This window comes from Colias eurytheme, chromosome 6 (genome assembly GCF_061535395.1).
Source record: "Colias eurytheme isolate Ceu_HAF_F1 chromosome 6, ilColEury1 Martin Lab GWU primary, whole genome shotgun sequence".
NCBI lineage: Eukaryota > Metazoa > Arthropoda > Insecta > Lepidoptera > Pieridae > Colias > Colias eurytheme.
Window position 1 is genome coordinate 2,256,962 of NC_142985.1, and position 23,104 is coordinate 2,280,065.

The 23,104-nt window shown below is 33.9% G+C and overlaps 2 protein-coding genes across 4 annotated transcripts; both read left to right on the forward strand.

Moving 5' to 3' along the window:
• Positions 1 to 1,186: 1,186 nt before the first annotated feature.
• LOC149907490 (uncharacterized) lies at positions 1,187 to 6,584 on the forward strand. 2 transcript variants are annotated; one of them, XM_090103335.1, is made up of 3 exons: positions 1,187 to 1,608; positions 3,652 to 3,746; positions 5,551 to 6,584. In XM_090103335.1, the coding sequence occupies exons 1-3, from the start codon at positions 1,371 to 1,373 to the stop codon at positions 5,965 to 5,967; spliced, it is 750 nt and encodes a 249-aa protein (XP_089959461.1). In that variant the 5' UTR covers positions 1,187 to 1,370; the 3' UTR covers positions 5,968 to 6,584. The 2 variants fall into 2 exon arrangements, with proteins under 2 accessions (XP_089959461.1, XP_089959462.1); XM_090103336.1 differs by having other exon boundaries at positions 1,187 to 1,602.
• A 1,547-nt stretch (positions 6,585 to 8,131) lies between these two features.
• On the forward strand, positions 8,132 to 21,443 carry LOC149907491 (acyl-coenzyme A oxidase 1-like). 2 transcript variants are annotated; one of them, XM_090102484.1, is made up of 12 exons: positions 8,132 to 8,338; positions 12,440 to 12,599; positions 14,822 to 14,990; positions 15,320 to 15,443; positions 16,100 to 16,505; positions 16,871 to 17,033; positions 17,841 to 18,031; positions 19,172 to 19,321; positions 19,703 to 19,808; positions 20,347 to 20,499; positions 20,761 to 20,877; positions 21,295 to 21,443. In XM_090102484.1, the coding sequence occupies exons 1-12, from the start codon at positions 8,221 to 8,223 to the stop codon at positions 21,436 to 21,438; spliced, it is 2,001 nt and encodes a 666-aa protein (XP_089958610.1). In that variant the 5' UTR covers positions 8,132 to 8,220; the 3' UTR covers positions 21,439 to 21,443. The 2 variants fall into 2 exon arrangements, with proteins under 2 accessions (XP_089958610.1, XP_089958611.1); XM_090102485.1 differs by lacking the exon at positions 12,440 to 12,599 and having other exon boundaries at positions 8,192 to 8,338.
• Positions 21,444 to 23,104: the final 1,661 nt, after the last annotated feature.

The window sequence follows — 23,104 nt, forward strand, 5'->3', positions numbered from 1 at the left end:
TTGTAGTTACGTGCTGTGGTTGCGTTTGATTTCGAACAATCAAATTAATTGGCATAACATTGCATAAAGCATGTGTGCTATGAATCCGCACCTTACGCAAAATAAACTGGAGTTACGACGTTCTTCAATTCATTGAAATACTTGAAGGAGAACCGCATATATGGAACACGAAACATAAAATGCATAAAAATAAAAATCTAGTCAATGACGCCTGGGCATATAAAGTAGGAGTGAGGTACGGAGTAAAATGACATTGCCTTGCACCATCGAGGACTTGAAAAAGAAAAGAAACTCTTTATTGACTATACAGAGAATATTATTTTGAAAAAAATAAGGGATTCCACAATAACAGGATCTGGTGCTGAAGAAATTTATCGACCATCATGGTTTGCATTCGATGCCATCCACAGTTATATGGGCCCTATCTATGAATACCAACCGACAATTATTACTAAGACTCAGGTGAGTAAATACCTACATACATAAATCACGCCCTTCTCCCTGACGGGGTGGGCAGAGCATCAAGGGCTTACATAGCCACTTGATGCCACAGTTGAAAACGAATGCAATGCAGGGAAATGTAAAAAGTGAGGTTTACAGGTGGGTCCACACTTGATCATTTTCGCGTATCACATCTCCGTCGCGTAGCATCGACGCGTATCATGTTTACTAGTGTGGACGCAAAATGATCGCGATCGTGATACACTTCGTATCATGATACACCCCGATCGCTATTAACCTTGTATCTGATACACGTGTCGTATCGGATACGCGTGTCATGATCGGCAGAATGATCTAGTGTGGACGCATTTTGATACGATGTCATGATAATATGGCTATGTCATTTGATACGTGATACGCTGCGATCCATCTCGAGGCGGTTTTCCCACGATCATCAAAAGCGATACGCAATGCCAACACATGATTAGACAAGTTTGCATTCCCGTGATACCCACCTTTACATGATACACCTCGTATCTGATACGCGTATCACGATCGATGGTATGGACGTATTTGATACTGTATTAAGGTGGGTGGGTAAAGGTGGGTCCACACTTGATCATTTTCGCGTATCACATCTCCGTCGCGTAGCAACGACGCGTATCATGTTTGCTAGTGTGGACGCAAAATGATCGCGATCGTGATACACTTCGTATCATGATACACCCCGATCGCTATTAACCTTGTATCTGATACGTGTCGTATCGGATACGCGTGTCATGATCGGGAGAATGATCTAGTGTGGACGCATTTTGATACGGATCAAGTGTGGACCCACCTTTAGACAAGTTTGCATTCCCGTGTGTGCAGTTGAGCGCACGGCACGCTACTCCTCCGGTACCTAGTTCCTGCGTGGTGCTTTTGTAATCATGGGTTGGGATAACGATAGTGTGATACAATTGATTGAAGCATATAAACTTAAAGAAATATTGTGGAACCCTCAGAACCGCAACTATTATAATAGATTATTGAAAAAAGATGCTTGGGATGAATTAGAGACCGAATTGCAACGTCCGTCAGAAGAAATAAAGAGAAAAGTGGATTACTTGCTTTCGGCACTTCGTCGAGAAAGACAAAAGATAGCAAAATCCAAGAAAACAGGTAAAGGTTAGTAGATATTACTGTCTAAATGCATGTTTGTAATTATCACAGTAACCGGAATGTTTTGGCGTAAATAGTATTGAATAATTAAAAAAAAAGGGCTATAATTAACCATTCATAGGTCACATATATCAGAAGGGACGTGTGTAGCTATATATTATAGCTATTTAAGAATAGTTACGGTTTCTTATTTACCTACTCGCCAGTTGCCACTGTTAGAAAAAAACATGCAAACCCAGGACTTCGTTATGACTGAATGAAATTCAAAATTTAATTTAGAGTTGTCAAGAGTAAATGATAGTTTAACCTTTTGAACGCCAATGACATCTATAGATGTCATGCGCAATCGTGCCCTGTGCGCCAACGACACCTATACATGCCAAGAAACAGATCATAGATAAATACAAAATAAACATATTAAACCTTTACTTTTACGTGTTTTATTTATACAGTTTATGAACTGAATCCCCAGTTATTACATAATTGTACACAGTAAACAAAATTGCCAAGTAGTTATTCAAATATTTGATGACAAAAAATAACTTAATTAATGGCTAAAAAAGCATGTTCTCTCGCGCCAATGACATGTATACGTGCCTACTAGTGATGTAGTGTAATATTCAAGTAACTTCATTAAAATTTCAGCGAAATTACTCTAATTCGCTTAATTTTTGTAATAACTACAAAAAAAATATATAAGCTTAGTCACTGAGAAAAAAGGTAAATACTACATTCTTTGGTATAATACCATATTGTCTATATTGTGGATATTGTTGATTTGAATATTTTCCTTTTCGCCAATCATGCGCATCCCTAGCACAGTATCGATATGCAATCCCTTCTGCGCCATTGACATGAATAGATGTCGGACTGGTGACGTCGTAAGCGCGTGCCGTGTTGTTAAGTGCGGAAAGTTGTAAAAATATTTTATCGAGTATTGCCGAGAGTGTGAGTGCCTAAGCCTTTATTAGAATATTCTTATGATACAAATTGTCGCTATGTCATATCAAAATATGGTAACCTACATATAATTAGTATTTGTAATAACTCAAGTATTAAACTAAATGATTGGAAAATAAATATGTAGTTTTAGAGCTATTACGCACTGTCGACAAGTCGCCGGCGACTGTGACTTACTATAGTTTAAATAGGGGCTTGCGCACTGTCGTCCAGGAGTAAGTCCAGTCGCCGGCGACTGAGTCGCCGGCGACTGGTCGACAGTGCGTAATAGCTCATAATGCAATTCCCTTTATTTAAAGGTAATAGTTGTTTTGATATTTACAAATAAACACTCCACAATAATACCTATAGTTCATATAAACTTAATAAATAAACTCGATAAGTTATAATAATATACAGCTACACATCCCTAATTAGAAGCGAGAGATTATAAAAAAAAGGATGGTTGCCCGCGCCATTGGCATGTATACATGCCAATGGGGCGTAACTGATAGAGAATAGTGCTGTAACTTGCTGCAATTTTATATGTATTTTTGTATCTCAAAAGGTTGATTTTTTTTGTTGATAGTTGCTATTTAATGTGGTCTTAAGTTTTTACAGTAGGAGATGAGGTTAAATAAATATTATTTTTGTGTTATAAGCTGTTTATTCAAATATTCAGACGTGAATTATTATGTTTATCGATAACATTTTGGAATCCCTACTATTTTCAAGGTTATCTCATTGAATTTGTGGCTTGGCGTGGAGGGCACGGCGATGCGTTTTTGCTCTGGCGGTCAAAAGGTTAATGTGTAGTCTCAAAATGTCCTTGGTAGCAAAATGTCCTTTTTCAATATCCTGAATATCCTTCCTCAAAATGTAACTTGTCTCCTTGTGAGTGACATAGACATTAAAACTGACAGTGACATTGACATTAACATTGAAATTGCCAGTGTGTCTTTGAAAAAAGACAAGTAACAATTTTTTTTAATAAATAGGTACCTAAGTATACTTTTTTAAATGTCTGGGGTAACTTCACTATGTAGTAAGTCAGGTTATTTTACGAATAAAAGTTATTATCATTCAGTATTATTTTTATTTCATTTCTAGGTGCAGACAATGTTTATCAACCAACCTGGTTTGCATTTGCACATTTAAAATTTCTTCTAAACAGAAATAAACCTAAAGCTGGGAGACTTAATACCGTAAGTACAATAATCTTTAAAGGTTTTAAACACAAAAGTATTTACAGAGCTTTCTATGGTAATGTTGCCACAGCGTAATCTATTGCTAACAGTACACAACACTTATTCCTTACAGAAAAAATGCAATTAAATCTACTACATCCCATTTTGCCACGGTAACGTTGCCACATTAACACAATAGTCAGCAATTTGATCTCTCTTAATATGCGCTGTTAATTGTGATCTTCGAGCAACGACTGTTAATGGCAATAAGGAATTCATTTCGTTATTATCCCGCCTCCATCTTCCAGGTGTTGTTATCCCATCCACCTCAGTATCAAATGTACCGGCTGGTGTATATAAATTTTCAGATTTTGGGCTTTTCCGTAAAAAAATTATGAAGAAGGCACACAGTCATCACCGCCAATTGTGCCTTTTCCGGTTGAAGTAGCATTGGTTTTCTCAGAACTCGAAATATACTGGCCAGAATACCGGAAACGTTTTCTACAATACGTCGAGCCCTCGATAATCTGTAGTTAAATACACATTTTGTTGATCCTTTGGGATGTTGGCCTAGATAAGGCTTCATGATTTGGTTGCTTAGAGGAAATGCAGTATCTGCTACAAAGTGTTATGGAATAACATAATTGGTCCCGTCCAGTTGTTTTGGAGGTGGGAGATTCAATGATTCTTTGTCAATTTGTTCCTTCAGTAATGAATCATTAAAAACACCACAATCGGAAATTCTGCCTTGAGTCCCAAGTCCCAACGTCGACAAACAGAAAATTGTAGGAGGCATCTACTAGGGCCAACATAACAATACTAAAAAACTCTTTGTTGTTAAAAAAATCCGATTCTGTATTAAATGGAGCCTGCACTCTGCAGTATGATGTTTACCATCCAATGCACCAATGACGTTGGGAAGGTTCCAGATGTTCATAAACTCAGCGCTAACTTCTTTCCATTTCTCCGGTGTATTCGGTATCGGCAAGAAAAAAAAAAAGAAAAAGTATGATAAAACTAAGTACTTAACTAATATTAAAAACAAATGTGAAATCGAAAACATGTGACAATCTTATAGGGGTGAATGCACACACGTTTACGAACAACCTTTTCTATGGGGCCAAAATAAATGAAAACATCTGCTGTTGCATACGTTAATATACGTGAGTACCTACATTCCTTTTCACCTTTATAAGTTTGTCACATGTTTTAAATTTTACCCTGTATATTGTATGTATGTAGGGCATGTGGTGTGTGCAAAATCCGAAACTAGTATTTTCCAAACCAAATTTCTTAGAAAAAAAATATTTTTAAGTAACAAAGTAAATAAAATTAAAATCCCAAAAACTTGGTTTTTTGGGATTTTATTTTTATTACCTACAACATTGCCATTGAACTTTTTACTGTAGGACTTGTAGTTTTGTCGGAAATTGAGAGACCATTTTTTCTCATATAAGCCACCCTCCCACTTCCCGAACTCGGATGGACCGTAATTTATTTTTCCTTACATTTATATCATATTTTCCTCCTTTTCTAATGGGTTTCATCCTACTGCGATTTTTTTTCACTTTTTATTATTTATAAAGGCTTGTACCCTGATCTATAAAGCTAATAGGACAATACTAAAGCTATTATTGTAGTTATAAAAATCAGGTTCACTGTGTACAGATGACTCTAGTACAACATGTTTGCCATCTAACGCACCTGTACAGTGCGGAAATAATCTATTGTTACCTGCTGCTTTTACTAACCAATCACTTGAAGATATCGGAAACTGAAACAAAAATTAAACAACAATTCAATATTATTTCTTTATTTACAGGCAAGCCCAGATGAAAATCACTTTTCTCAGGAAGAAAATTTGGAAGATTCAAATTTAGAGCGTCCTCTTTCGCGTGTATCAAATATTAAAAGGTCTCTGTCATGGGAATCTAGTAGTCGAAGTGAACCTGAACATTCTTCCGCTCCAAAGAGGCAACGTGGTGTGCATGATTTGTTGATTGCAAAAAAACAGATTGATGAAGCTTTTTCCCTTATTATAAATAGATGTAAAGAAAATGAAGAAGAAACAAACGAGTGTGATTTGTATGGCCAGTTACTTGCTCAAAAAATGAAAACATTGGATACTGATGATAGACTTGTTTTAATGAACGAAATTGATAATATTGTGTTCAAATATGTTTTAAATGCCAGAAAAAGAAGCAGTTTAGTGAAGACCGAGTCTGAGAATCTGTATTGAAAATTCGCAATCAATTTTAAGTCATTATGAGGTGCCATTCAGAACATCAACATCATTTGAAAAGGAGACACAAGCACAAACCTCAGAACAGCTATGCCATTCAAGCTCATAGACCTTAATCTCATACATCACCGGAGTCATCAGTTGCTCATTCATTATAATATAGTGCAGAGAAAAACATTAACATTTTGAGGTTGCAAGTACCTCAAAAGATAAATACAGAGAATCAAAGATGCCTTATAATAATAAGTTAACGAATAACTTAACAGTTAAGATAATTAGTTTTATTAACAGTCGTTAGTAAAATTAAAGTTCTTTCTCAATCTGTCATCCTGGAACATACATACATACTTGAAGAAGCATACACATTATGTGGCAATAATTAATAAGAATTACAATGAGGCAAAAATTACTAAAATAACCCACTGGTATAGGCTCTCTTGAAGCATTTTCTCCATAGTGGCTCTGAAATACAGAAATATCAATTATTTTTAACTACATAACTACCTACGTTATAATTAATTTTTAATAATTAAAACATCGTCTTGAAATAGGTACCTACCCTGTTCTAGTACGACACATTTCACAGATATAATATGGATGTGCATTTCCATTTTCAAAATATATTACGTACTGTGATTACGTATAAAAATCTTTCAGCTTCATTATTCTCTTTTTCTTTTAAATAAATAATTACATATTTAAGTCAGGCTGTGTCCCGCGGTTTTACCTGCATTGCTCCGCTCCTGTTAGTCCTCCCCATAGATGTAAAGCCGGTTATTAACTATTTTAACCGTGCGGTTAAAAATGCATTTTTCGTTATTAACGGTTAATTAACCGTTTTTTTTGCTTTTTACGGTTAATAAGCTCCATTAGATGGCGCTAGTGGCTTGAAATGCGCGTTGCGTGTTACGCGGTGATGCCAATTGCCAGCTAGCCGATTTCAATCTATATTGATTTAAAGTTAACTCAAAAATGGAGCATTTTCGTAAATTTTCTAAAAAATCTTAGAGAAAGTGTAAGAAATGTTATAGTATGCTATATATTCGTGATCTACTCAATAAGATCTTTCATTTGATATCCCACACGGCATGTTTTGGAAATTTTTATTTTTTTCTTTGTATGCCATATTTACCTAATTACCGGGGTGGCGGGAGGGGGACCACAAAACTGGTTGGCAGCATCTGTCTATAGGATGTCTGGGATCTATACAATATATATCAGAAGTCAGATTTAGGTCCGCTATTTTTGCAATTGAAACTCCACTGAGTCCGGTCTATTATTATAGGTATAGGTTTGTAGTATGAATATTTTAGATACTTAAATTGTGTTTAGTTTACGTTAAGTGACTTACAAAAAAACAAAACACAGTACCATTTTTATAGGTCGCAGTCGGATAACTAACCGTTATTTACCGCACTTTATGGGTAGCTAACCAAAAATTTAGTTAAATAACGGTAGCTAACGGGTTTTTTACAACTATAGTCCTCCCTCAATAAATGGGCTATCCAACATAGAAATAATTCAAATCGGACCAGTAGTTCCTGAGATTATCGCGTTTAAACAAACAAAACTCTTCAGCTTTACATATGATATTTATTATTTTTTAAGATTTAGCAACTGAGTATATGCGTGATTGACGCAAGCATTAATTAATTAATAATTTCATAACAATAGTGAAAGTTTCATGTCATGCGCAATTTTTGCTATTTTTGTCGCGCAGGAGTCAGTGAGAATCAGGATTTTCATCTGCAAATACGTTATACTTGTTCCGAATCTACCAGGGTCGTTTCTTTGATCTTTCTAGACAATAATATATTCTATTCATAAATGAACGAAAAAATTTTGCATTGCAAATTAAATTTATAAGCTGACGGAACCATAATGTACAAAGGTACAACTATTGTATTTCACCACTACAGCCACTACCATAGACTATATACTTAATACGCCACTACTTTCTATTTTAACGAAATAAGTTTCAGAAGTGCTGCATATTATTATTCTATAATCTATGTATAACACTTGTTTCGTAATATAAATTCGGATGAAGGGTTAAAGCCTAGCATTATTAACATGTACCTAAAACCCTGCTCAAATAAACCTGTAGTAGTACAAGTGGGCTACATAAACCAGTCACATACTTCAGCTGATTGTCACTGACCCGATGAGCAACATCACGCGAACGTCAAACTTGTACATGTATTATCGTTCAGTTGTGGTCTAGAACAGGAACGGTGTGCGTGTGCTACAATGGCAAAAGTGAATCCGGATTTACAACGGGAACGGAATAAATGCACATTCAATGTTGTAGAATTGACCACTTTCATTGACGGTGGGACAGATAAAACAGCTGAGCGGAAGGAGCGAGGTAAATAATAAAAATCAGAGATAGGTACCTATAGATTAGAGATGCTCTACTTTTGTTGTTATGCGTCCAATCACCAATGTTTTATAGATATGTATGTTTGTAAATAAATTGATATAAATGAATAATAATTTAAAGAAAGTTTTGCTCTTTTTTTCTTGTTTCGTTACATACCTATGCCTAAAAAGAAAATGTTAAATTTCAAATGTAAAATAACATATTCATAAATATAATAACTAGATACCTATAAATTATAATAGAATTTGTAAATTGAGAAAAATCTGTCTAATAGATATTGCATTTGTATTATGTACCTACCTATATGTACCTATTGGAACAGTTACTTACTCCATTACTTACTCCCCTAATAGTATTGATGCGAGGTTAAAAGCAACAACAGAAAACAACTTCTAAACTAAGCATATAGAGTCGGGTTTTTCCTTTTGGTTTGTTTTCAAATTAAAAAAAAAATTCCGTCGTTAGGCTTGATCATCAAGTTGTGATTATTTAGATATTATTTCTTTAAATTATAATTCTAATCCGTAAGTTAATTCGGCGTTATTAATGGAAATTTTTATCTTTAAAAAGTTTCTCACAAAAAATATTCGCCGCCTTTACGCCGACTTCACACAAAAAATGTAAGTAACTAGAACTTACGTAGGTACATATAGGTACAAGGTAATCAGGGTTGCCAATGTGTGGGGAATTCCCCAAACTGAGGGGATTTTCAGCCCGATTGGGGAATTTGTGGGGAGAGCGTTGGTGTGGGGAAAATGCGGGGCATTTAGACATTTTGACAATTTGACATTTCTTGAACTGAAAATAGAAGAAATAAAAGTAAATGTTCCCCGTTATGTTATCGCATATTTTTATAAGTATTGCCTAGCCTTATATATTGAACTGACTACTAACACAACAAAGTTTTTCGACTTTACTGGCACATTATTTCATTATGAATATCGACAGTGAATCCTTCAGAAGCTCAGCAACTAAAAATCAAATCACTTAAATCAGTGCTGCAGCAATTTCTGACTCTGGAAAATGATGTAACATCTCAGAATGTAGACAATGCACGTAGACGATACGTACCATAGACGAGACTGTCCAACGAGACTACTTAACGATTTAAGGGTTTAAGCGTCTCACGTAATATGTCGACTAGAGAAGAGATAAAGAAGAAAGGTGATATGTTTAAAATTCGAACCAACAAATGACTTGCAAAAAAAATATGCCGCAAAGTAGATGCAGATGCAGAGCAGTAATTACATAAGTTTACGTTTATCCTTCTAATATAATAAATGCGAAAGTTTACGAATGCGAAATAGTACCTAGTACCTAGTACTGAACCGATTACAATAAAATTCGGTATGACGGTCGCTGAAAATCCAGAATAAGACAGGCTACTTTTTATCCCAGAAATCCCACAGGAACGGGAACTATGCTGGTTTTTCTTTGAAAACGCGAGCGAAGCCGGGTGCGGAAATGTAATTTCGAATACATAAAAGTACCTATTTGGATTTTGGATTTAAATTCTTATTTCTATGAAATCGTGTGAATATGGCTTTTATTTCACTGTCTGAAAACGTGTGGGGAATATGTGGGGATTATCGATTTTTTATTCCCCAAAATTGGGGATTTTCGGTTAGAGTTTTGGGGAATCCTGACTTCGGACGTTGGCAACGCTGAAGGTAATCCATATTCCATACTAATATTATAAATGCGAAAGTAACTCTGTCTGTCTGTCTGTTACTCAATCACGCCTTAACTACTGAACCAATATGCATGAAATTTGGTATAAAGATATTTTGATACCCGAGAAAGGACATAGGATAGGTTTTATCCCGGAAATCCTACGGAAACGGGTTTTTCTTTGAAAACGCAGGCGAAGCCGCGGGCGGAAAGCTAGTAACAATTAATTTCTTTTTCTGTCATGTCGCCAATTCGAAAACCGAGCTTAAAGCACAGAATACATAATATGTAGTTGTTGATGTAGTAGGTACCTATATTATTATTAGTCTGTGATAATAGTAGCTAAACGCTTGTACATTTAATATTATGAAGTTAATTAAAGATAATATGTAGGTCCTATCAATAAATGTCCTTTATTTATGAACCTAAGGTTTATATAAGGAATATGAACCTAATTAAAAAAAAATATATTTATTAAAAAAAAAATATATTAAAATTTTTATTAAAAAAAAATTGATTTTATTTCCAGGGGAATGATTAATTTTTGGGAATATTAATAAATATTAGACCTATAACAGGCTACATCCATATTATGTACTTTCACCTTTCGTATTTTGGAACATCAAATCTATTTTTACATCAAAAACCATTAAGCGAGTTTGAAAATGGATCATGCATGTCTGTACGCAGCACGCATATGTAGTACTTGTATACGTAGTATATTATTATTAGTCTGTGGTAGTACCTTACCTGTAAACTAAGAATAATCCATATACAACAATGGGTAAAAAAATAAAATAAATAAATCTAACACTATCCTACTAGGTACTACAAAACTATGCAGGGTGAAATTTTTGTAATGGCACCTGGAGTGACAGTATGTACTTAAAAATTAAAAAATAAAGTGTTCAAAGGAAACATTCCATTATTGTTAAAATAAACTAACAATAATATTTCCGCTGGTTTAGTTCATAAGTGATAAAATTGCGCACTGTTGCACGTTTATGACTAAAAAATATGTAGTGTGAATACTTACATAAAAAATTAGTTTGTGCCTATTCAATATACATATCTATATTTTTTTTAGTTATACTAAACTAGCTAGACTATTTCGCGTGTTTTTTATTTAGAGATTTTATTGTGCGATAACTTCTATCATTATTTAAATTATACGGTGTCAAGGATAATCATAATTTGCTTGGAATGAAAAACAAACGCATTTAGTATTAACTAGCTTTCCGCCCGCGGCTTCGCCAGCTTTGTCTAAAACATAATAAATTATATATTAAAACCTTGAATCACTATATCCATGACTATATCTATTAAAATAAAACCGGCCAAGTGCGAGTCGGGCTCGCGCACAAAGGGTTCCGTAGCAGCAAATATAATAAATTACAGTTAAATCAACCTATCTCAAAAACTATAAGAGATACTTTGATCAAACCAAAAATCGTTGAAAGAGTTAATTAGCATGCATCACCTCTATTTTTTTTAGAATTTTATACCCCGTAGTTATAAAAATAGAGGGGGGGGGGACATACTTTTTACGACTTTGAGAGCTGATATCTCAAAAACCGTTCACTTTAAGAAAAATGTTTTTTAGAAAACTTTATATCATTTTAAAAGACCTTTCCATTGATACCCCACACGGGTATGTACATCGAAAAAAAAAATTTCATCCCTCAGTTACATGTATGGGGGGCCCCACCCCCAATTCTTTTTTTTACTATTTAGTGTCATATTTTTGTAGCGGTTCATACAACACATATTCCCATCAAATTTCATCACTGTAGTACTTATAGTTTCCGAGTAAATCGGCTGTGACAGACGGACAGACGGACAGACGGACAGACGGACATGACGAAACTATAAGGGTTCCGTTTTTGCCATTTTGGCTACGGAACCCTAAAAACCGCATCAAAATCCGTTGCGTAGTTTTAAAGATTTAAGCATACATAGGGACATAGGGACAGAGAAAGCGACTTTGTTTTAATACTATGTAGTGATGATGAGTATAATTATTGAGTATTAATACTGTATTAGTCTTGACAGCTTTCCAAGTACATTTTCCAGTTTTCTCATTACAAGTTTAAGCAAGTACAACTTTTGCGTAGATTAAGGAAATGTTCAGGAAAATATATTCACTAATTCGAAAGTATCTAGGTATTATAGCTTCATGAAAGCATGTATTTCTATAGCATCTGTTATTATGGCATATACACTGGCAAATATAATCAAAATCAGTTCTAGTTTTCGCGAAAAAAATATTAAATTTACAATAAATACATAGTTACAAGTACGTTCTTACAATCTTTCGTGTTTATAACAGTAGGTAGGTACGCACTTCTCCTTTTTTCAATAATTTGAAAAACGTACCGGACGTCATCTCAAAAGATTTGTTACATAATATTACAGAAGACGTTTTAACCAGTAGAAACACAGAACTGTCTCCCATACCTGAGGAATATTTGAGTCACAAAGAAAAATATGAAAATGCGGTCAGAAACTCTGTCGTACTTTTTGGGCTGGTGCGGAAAATGCAGGAAGAGGGGAAAACTTCGGTAACAAACTACAGGTAAAATTGTGCTTTATTCGTTAACTCTACAAGGGTTATTATAGATAATAGATATTTCATTTGGTAATAGGTTGATAATAGGTTACATTATGGGAGAGTTTTTCGAAGAGAACGCAAATAATAACTAGTCCTAGCCGTATAAGAAATATGTACTTAAATTCTATTAATTATTCAACACTGTTCATAATTTTAAATATGTTCGTAATGAATAAATAATTTACCAATTGAAACTTTTCATGAAATTTATTTTCATTTAATGTTATTTCCAGTATCGCATGATGAACGATTGAACGAAATGAACGATGATAAGCTAGTTATTTAATAATAATGACCGCGTGATTGCAGAAATTTATGATAATTTTGCACCCGTTAGGCATCAGGCATATTCTTCAATTAATAAAGTATCACAGCATAATATTCATTATTCATAGAGATTATATCATTTTTTTAATCTTTATTTTTACGTAACAACTAACAAGTATTCTAGTGATTATAATATAGGTAGGTAGCTTATTATATTCATAATTACTTTAGTCAAAAGACGTAGCTATGCATTGCGAAATTGGCCAAAGAAACGTGTCGCAAAAATATTGAAACGCCATTGTAATTTTTTATAACAGTCTACGAATAATATTTTATTCGTGGGAAGGTAAATTCATTGATAATTAAATAAATATAAAAAACGTTTGTTTATTTTTTATTAACATATAGTTACGCAGTCAGTTGCAAAATGATACCTATAAAAAGACTACCTATTTGTGACTTTATTGGGCATGGCGTAATGCATATCCAGGTACATATAAAGGTATTTGCCTATTTGCCTAGATTTGTTCATGCCCGGAGGCGTTTATTGACCTCGAACCCAGGTAATTTGTTACAAACACAGTTACAAAAGAAATACTTGGTCACAGATAAAATACAGACTTTACGCTCTGCCACATCTTACAATAACATAATGCTTCACCATGTATGTATCCATACTAATATTATAAATGCGAAAGTAACTCTGTCTGTCTGTCTGTTACTCAATCACGCCTAAACTACTGAACCAATTTGCATGAAATTTGGTATGGAGATATTTTGATACCCGAGAAAGGACATAGGCTACCTTTTATTGCAAAATATGTACTACGGGCGAAGCCGGGGCGGACTACTAGTAATATATAAGTTAGCTATTTTATTAACTATATTATTGTAATATATTCATCACATAGTTAACTGGCTAAAGTTTAAAAGGTCATTAACAAGGATTGTTTAGGCACAACAACGTGTGTGTTTGATGTATATTTAAAATTGTTAATTATGTAGGTATGTAACTACACAAATTATGTTTGTTTTGATTTTTTGTAAATTTTTAAAGCATAGAAAAAATTTGATCACTAGGGAAATTTAATCAAACCCGTGTATTCTACCTTACCGGGCAATGCCTGACTGACTGACACTCGGCATGTGAAGTATTAATTTTGTTATTATATATTTCCGATTTGGGGGATGTTACTCTTTCAACTTTTAAGCAAAGACCGCTAATCCGATTTGTATAAAATTTGTCACAGATATAAAGATTACGTGTGGACTATGGATAAGCACGGGCATGCATTTTTCCTGGGAATTGCACAAGTAAAATCGCAACTAGCCTTACATCAACTTAATGCATTGTAATATGTATTTTAGTAGGTATAATATCAGTAGTAATTCAAATTAAAATACAAAGTCGAAACTGCTTTCATTTATTTCATACAATATTTTCCTTTGGAGCCAATAAACAGTTGTAATCGTAACCTATATTTAGAAATGCAGCTTGTACAATGACCTGCAAAGTGCAGTATCATTTAAATGTAAAATGTATTACATCCGTATACTATTGGAATTAGGGTAGATTTAAAAAAAATGACAAAAATTAATCGCAATAAATGACATAATTAATCATTAGAATATTTTTTTTATGATTCCATTTTGCTTCCGCTAAAAAACGTGAAAAGATGAGTAGCTCCCCTATGATAAATTTGAGAAAGTAAGATTTTAGAATTATGTATTACCTTACCTTGCACTTTTTTAAAATTTCCCTTTTTTCAATCCATTCTGTTTATGTCTGAAACGGCTTTAGGCGCGTTGTTAGTAAAATTTCAAGTTCGCGTCATGGCGTTCGCGTCGTCATGGAGTAAGACGACGATTGATATGGTATTTAAATGCTTCTCTCTAATCCAAAGCATTCTCTTTTCCAGGGATGTAGTATCAGGATTACTGGGATCTTCCACAACTCGCGATGGGTCTCCTCTAGGTTTACATTATATTATGTTCATGCCAGCCATTCTCAATCAAGGCAATGAGGAGCAGCAGGCTCAGTGGCTGCCGAGAGCGTGGAATTGTAGTATTGTCGGGAGCTATGCTCAAGTGAGTTAAAATTACATGTCCGTTTTATTATAACTTAACAGGAGTTTTCTTATTGATGTAGATGCAGAAGACTTACAGAGATAAAATATCGATATAGCATAAAAAGCTATGTATGTTTGCCTTTTATCAGCGTAATAATTATGGATATCTATTTAATCTATTATACTGGAGTTAATTAGTCTCATATTATGATAATAACGTACAAAAAACAAAATAATAAAAAATAAATCACAGTAAAAAATAAAATCCTTTAAAAAGTTTATAATTTCCATGAGTAAAAAAAGTTTTTAGACGGAGTTGGGCCATAAAATCTTTTATTATCTTTTTAGACCGAGTTGGGACATGGCACATTCATCCGGGGATTGGAGACCACAGCGACCTATGATCCAAATACTCAAGAATTCGTGTTGAACACACCCACACTTACTTCTTACAAATGGTGGCCTGGAGGGTGTGAGTATTTATTCATATTTATAGTCATTGTTTGTTTTAAAATCTGAAAATGAGTACCTTATTAGGAAATTTAGTTCAATACCGTAAATGTGACTAAATTCTAACCCTAATCGTAACGTTCGTAATAATTGGGTGTAAAATGTTATAGACTATGTGTGCTTTTCCTAGTTTTTATTTTTCGCTACTTTTAATAAAATATATATTTTTTGTAATATTAAATATAGTATAAAAAGTTCATTATGTTCATGTGGCATGACGACCTTATCTGCCATTGTTTTAACTATGATTGCTAAAATAATGAACTTTGCAGTTTCATTGTAATTGATCATTTCAGTTTTGCTTTATTCAAATGCATGCTAATTACCCTAAATAACATGTTTTTATGTAGTTTGTATAAAAAATTAGAGTACTATTTGACTGTGAATAATATTTAATTTAATTTACGACCTTTATTTGTGTTATTTTTATATAAATAAATATTTAATGATAATATAAAATTCGAAAAATCTTTTGTCTTAATTTTCCTTTTCATTCCTTGAGCGATTTGAATTACTATGCAGTATGCACACTGGCTGCAAAGTGCAAACGAAAAAAACTACCTATTTATAATATTATTTAGATATATTATGTAACATAAGAACCGTTTATCATTGCAGTGGGACATACAGCAAATTACTGCATAGTCGTAGCACAACTATATACCAAAGGCCAATGTCACGGGATACATTCGTTCATCGTTCAATTGAGAGACGAAGATACTCACGTACCATTGCCTGGAATAAAAATCGGAGACATCGGAGCTAAACTAGGATTAAACGCAGTTAATAATGGCTTCCTAGGTTTAGATAATGTCAGGATACCTAGGAATCAAATGCTCATGAAGCATGTGCAAGTTTTGGAAGATGGGACGTATGTGAAATCGAAGAATAGTAAATTGAATTATGGAGCAATGGTGTTCGTTAGAGTCGTTATAGTGTTTGATATGGTTAACTACTTGTCAAAGGCTGCTACTATTGCTGTGAGATATTCGGCTGTTAGACGGCAATGCCAGTTGAAAGAAGGGTAAGTTTTCGTTTATTTGTTCGTATTCTTTTCTATTTGTTTTCGATAACAAAAATTAATTTTATTCGAGTCATGAATGAATATGCAATTTTTACTATTTATGCAGAGTTTATGGAAAATTACTGAATGATTTAAGAGACTGAATTATTAAGATACTTATGTTTCTGCATGTAGATACGCCTACATGTTTTTAAAATTATCGCTTCGGAGAACTGTAAACTGAAATTTACATCGATTTACATATTATGCGATAACTCCATCTTCAATTGAACCTTTGTCAACCTGTGCAAAGCATATTGTACTTTTGCTATTTGAAATTTTATTTTCAATTAAAAGTTCAATACTTTATTGTAAATATTTTGCAGGCAGCCCGAATGCCAAATCATGGATTACGTGACACAACAACACAAGTTATTCATCTCGATAGCTGCGTGTCACGCTCTCAGAATCACGGGAAACAAATTATGGGAAACTTTCTATGCAGTCACTGAAGAACTTGGCGGCGGGAACTTGGATAGGTTGCCTGAAGTAAGTGTTAATATTATTTGTGACTAGATTTCCGCCCGCGGCTTCGCCCGCGTTTTCAAAGGAAAACCCGCGTAGTTCCCGTTCCCGTGGGATTTCCGGGATAAAACCTATCCTATGTGTTAATCCAAGTTACCCTCTATATGTGTGCTAAATTTCATTGTAATCGGTTCAGTAGTTTTTACGTGAAAGAGTAACAAACATCCATACATCCATACATCCATACATCCATACATCCATACATCCATACATCCTTACAAACTTTCGCCTTTATAATAGTATTAAGATTGGTTTTGTTTTAATATTGCACATACGATGATTATTACATTTTTTAATGTATTATTGCAGTCAGTAATCAAATAGTTATGAATATTTAGATTCCTTTTTTTTGCAAATTATATTTGTGTTTCGATTTAAAATGGTACATAGTTAACTTTGAATTTATTCCATTTATCAAATCCAGACGTACAAACTTTACTCACAACGTTCAAATTCCCGACAATTACTGATGTTTAGAAATTACAGCATTCAATTTGTCCGTGTGTTTCTTTAAAAAATACTGACCAAACAAAAAAAATTGGTTGTCTGTAAAGTCGGTTTACTGACGATAGTTGAACGTGACAACGTCCGATTGTGCTTCTTTGTCGCTTGTTCCGCGCTCTCTCTTGCACTTCAAGCCACATGGAACGCCTCAGAGCGAGGTAACGCCGCATGAGTCATGTTTTTTCATGCAGCCGGCTCTATCGAATTATAAGACGTTGTCACGTCAATAACTTTCCATCCATTATTTAAATGAATAATTTCTTTCAGCTGCACGCACTAGCGTGTTGCCTCAAAGCCGTTAGTACAGCAGACACAGCCGCGTACGTGGAGCGCTGCCGGCTCGCGTGCGGCGGCCACGGCTACATGCACTCCTCCAACTTGCCGCTCACTTACGGTTTAGTGACCGCAGCGTGTACGTACGAGGGAGAGAACACCGTGCTGCTGCTGCAAACCGCACGGTGAGTGTGAGGCGTCTTTCCAAACTATACAAGGCCAGTACGCAACGGTGTGAAACTAATCACGTATAGTTTGGAAATAACTTTTTCACAAAGTTCTTCCAATCTATACAACAGCAGTACGCAAGTACTCGCGTATACTTTGTAGTGAAGTAAGTAAGAATAGCGCTCCAAAATATACAGCGCCAATACGCATGCGGACTAATCGTGTAATATGTTTCGGAGTAAGTGCGGCGTCTTTCCATTGCTCGCGCTTATATTATTGTATTGCTGTTTTGAAATCTATTATTAAAATGCTTGTGTATTGTGTATGTAATGTTGCGTACTGATCGTATATTTTTTGTATCGTGGATGCTTGTGTCTTCGTTCCCGACTATACTGCACGACTTACAATTGACAATAGTGCTAAAATGTAAGAATCTAATAAGTCCAGAAGAAGACGGTTGCGAGGCGACGGCTATTTTTGTGTAGTTAAAAAAAACACGAACCTAACCCATAGGTAACCCTTATATCTGTTACCTATTTATTTTTCTAAGCTCACCTAATAATATTTTTATTCCATATTTTACTGAATTAATCAAGAAGAATAAAAGTAGATAGATATAGCTTTACAAGTCTTTGATTGCCTACGCCTATTTATTATTTCGCTCAAGCGTAAGTGGTGTAGTAGGTATATTTAGTTATATTTTGCGTACTGATCGTGTATAGTTTGGAACGAAGAAGCAAGCATCCGCGTTACAAAGTATACACGATCAGTACGCAAACTTCGTGTATATTTTGTAATAACAAACTTAAAAACAGCATTACAAAGTATACACGAGCAGTTTCCTATGGTTGCGTTCTGGCTATGTATAGTTTGTAAATACGCTCGTGTGAGTGAGTGAGTGAGTGAGTGAGTAGTGTGAGTGAGTGAATGACTGAGTGGTGAGTGAGTGTGTGAGTGAATGAATGAACGAACGAACGCACGAACATATGAACGAATGAAATTGCGAAACAATTAAATTTATCTCGAGATGAAATCTAATCTTTTATTTTTCATGTAAATACTTAATGGAAATAAAAGAAAAACTATAACTAAATAGAATAGGCCACAAAACAGCGAAACTTAAATTACTCAAAGAAATTGTTTACTTTTTCTTACAGGTTCTTAGTGAAAACTTGGCAAGGTGTAGATAGCGTGAAACTAACGCCAACCGTAGAATATTTGAAGACCACACGAGCGAGAGGGTTTTATGAAAAATGGGAGAATTCAGTGGAGTGCATCATCAAGGGTTTCCAAATTGTCGCTATGCGGTAAGATCTTATTTTTTACTATGTAGCTGTTTTTCGCGGTTTTATTTTCACAAATTTAATTTCTTTGCTTCACATACTACACGGTACACGATAAGTAAAAGTTGCTACCTGGTTGAGCACTAATTTTTCGCCCTAATTTTTATCAGAATCTGTCTTTGCCAATATAAGTTGTTCTTCAGACTAATTCTACTAGTTGGTTTTGCGTAAAAGAGTTACAAACAGGAATCTTTCAATACAAAAAAAAGTTGATTTCATACGTAGCACATTTTTATTTTTCGTTCATTCGTCTGTGTCATTTAAGTTTATGTCTTTTAAATTTACGGCTTTAAGTAATAATTTTTTTTTAAGAATTTCATGAATTCATTATAATTAATTTTACAGAAAAATATCGACTAGTGTAGAGAACATGCAGAAACGAATTGCCTCTGGAATTCCGGTAGAAGATGCATGGAATATGACATCGATACAGTTGGTAGCGGCTGCAGAGGTTTGTTGATTTAATTTTTTTTAATTAAAATTTCTGGATAAGAATCGTTTTAAATGGCTTTATAAACTTAAACGGATTTTGAACCAAATGTATATGTAGTTTTAATACATTTGTAAATTGCATTTAATGCAAACAAATGTATTAGAAGTTTTAAAGAATGGTTAAAAATCGATCATGATTTCTTTTAAAGCTTTCCGAGTGGTCGGGCGTGTATAGATATCAATATGGCGCGCCATTGACCATAATAATGCAATAGACGATTGCAACCGTGTTGGCATAAGCCAACGGATGCAAGGAATTTAAACAATAATGTTTAAATTCCTTTCAATTTTACCTAATACGCCCTGGTTTCTGTTAGATTCACAAAATATTGCAGAATCAACCCTATTCTTAGTTCAATCACATTGTGACAATAATTCATTCATCATTATATCATTTTTTTCACAATTTAAGCGTTAAAAAAGAATACGTCTGTTTTCTTTTTATATTATTTACACAAAGTTTTTGAATATCTACATCAATTATGAAACTTTCACAGGCCCATTGTCGAGTTATTATCCTGTCCACATTTTACGAGGAAATAAATAAAGTGGCACCGACACTTTCACCAGAGTTGAGGATAGTTATGCAGCAGTTGGTCGAATTGTATGCTGCCTATTGGGCTTTGGAGAAAATTGGTGATTTATTACAGGTATGGCATATTTTTTTACTACCTGTAAAACCTAAAAATATTTTATGTATTTTAAAAAAGTTTTTGTGACTAAATGAATGATTTTTTATTCGTATCCAATTGCAAAAACTATGGGTTTCTGGTAGTGATAATAATAATGATTCAATATCTATAATTTCTAAATAATGATTCAATGTCACTAGTGACAACGAAATCAAAGAAAATATAATAGAGACAACTATAATTTTTGTAATTGTAATGTACATTTTTTTTTTTTTTCAGAGTGTTTCAATAGGGGATACAGATATTAAAAAGCTAGCAGAGTGGTATGAAGAGATACTGCTTAAGTTGCGACCGAACGCAGTTGGCCTTGTTGACGCTTTCGATATTAGAGATGATGTAAGTATAGATAATTAGGGGCTTTTTTAAATCTTGCATTTAATTGTTTTAAAGAGCGCGAAAATTAAAGAGTTAAATTTTATTTAGAGCTTGGATTGGATGTTAGATTGATTTGTTTTTTATTTATTGGAATTTGGATGATGAATGCAATCTTAAAACTCGTAAGCATTTTTAATTATTTCTGAACTTGTTATAATAGAGTCGTACTGTAACGTATTTCTTACTAAAATTTTCCTTTAAAGATATCTTTTAATTTACCTAATAAATATTATCGATATCATGACTTACTGAAACATTTTTTTTGTTCTTGAGTAATGTAAAAGAACCCCACAAATACGGTGAAAGAGCTTCAAAACATTTTTTGCTGAAAACAAAAAATGCTTTCTCTGCTATATCAAAATGATTTATACTTTTCAGATGTTACAATCGACTCTAGGTGCTTACGACGGAAGAGTTTACGAACGTCTCATGGAGGAAGCTTTAAAATCACCTCTGAACGCTCAGCCTGTTAACAGTACCTTCCAAAAATACTTAAAACCCTTCATGCAAGGGAAGTTATGATGTAATTAGGAAATAAAATATGAAAAAAAAAGACGTGTGGCACTCGGGGACTGCCGCGGTAAAGCTATTGCATGCTATGCCTTCAAGCCACACCTCCGCGCCCGTCGGAGTGGGGAGCGTGAGGTTTTTTCGTTACGGAATTTCTCGATTCGGTCCCCGCGCTCAAGGCCCGCGATAGAAGCTATGCAATAGCTTAAAAACCTAGAAGTATAAGTTGTGACAATAAAGAATTGATTCAAATGTATGGTCGGGAAATAAATGTTATTTTTTCTTATTTTATTGTATAGAAAAGTACTACATATATAATTTTATGGAATTGCGTCCAATTATAAATTGGAACTTATAGGTTTATATCCAAAAATCTAAAACCAAAAATAAATAGAAATTCTGTACAAAATTACCAACTGATACAAATTTCTTTTCATAATATTTTTCTTTAAAGTGACTGATATTATATTATTCTCTGAAATCTATATCTTATGTAGTACACTATTCTTTAGCATATCATACTATATGTTAAATTTTAAATATATAATAGCGGTCCGCCCTGGCTTCGCCCGTGGTACATATGAAAAATAGATGTTGGCCGATTCTCAGACTTACCCGATATGCACAGAAAATTTCATGAGAATCGGTCCACCCGTTTCGGAGGAGTATGCAGACTAACATTGTGACACGAGAATTTTATATATAAGATTTTTAATGGTGCTTAAATGTATTAATGTGATCTAAGTGTAAATCTAAACTACAGTAAAGTATAATTTTTATACAATTAAATATGGTGGAATATGAATATATGATTTGTAGTTTTTTTTTATTATACATAATACATCTGATCCTTTTGCATTTAAATTGCTTTTAATTAATAAAAGAGGCATTAACTTCGATTATACATACATAAGTTACGAAATTTTGAACTTAAATTTATTGTAAAAAGTGAAAATATATACATTTTATTTGATAGCCCGTAGATTTCTCAGTAGGAGGTGATAATATGAATACAAGGCAAGGCAACAGAAATATAGTAAAAAATTTAAACATGCAGAAATTATTAGTATGAGTAATTAGTTTACAATCAATACTTTAATTATGCACATCAATAAAATAAAAAATAGAAATAAAATTATATGTTTTATGATAAAATAAATGTGACGTGTTTAATGTTCATACAGTGTAATAATTAAGATGCGGAATTTAATCGAAATGACTTTTAAAACTCATATTTACATTACTATTCAACCTTCACCAATTATAATTAGGAAATTTTGGAATAATGATGTACCTACTGACCGCCTCCTTGGTACAGTGGTTGACGCGTGAGCGTAGCACCGAAGGGTCCTGGGTTCGATTCCCGGTGGAGACGAAGAAAAAAAATGTCTTGGTCTGGTAGGACACAGAAGGCTGATCACCTACTTGTCCCTAAAGAAAATCGATCAGTGAAACAGATGTATAATGCACGTGGGGACATGGGACACCTCTTCTTTATTATGTTTTGTTAATTAGTTGAATTATAAATCTAACAGAGGAAACATTAATCATGATTAAGTCAACTGCCATATAAATTATTAAATGACAGTTTAAAAAATGGAAAAGGCATGAAGATTTATTAGTATCACGCAAAAAAGTGGTGTGTGCCGAGCACACGTGTGACGTGTCAGAAGTGAAA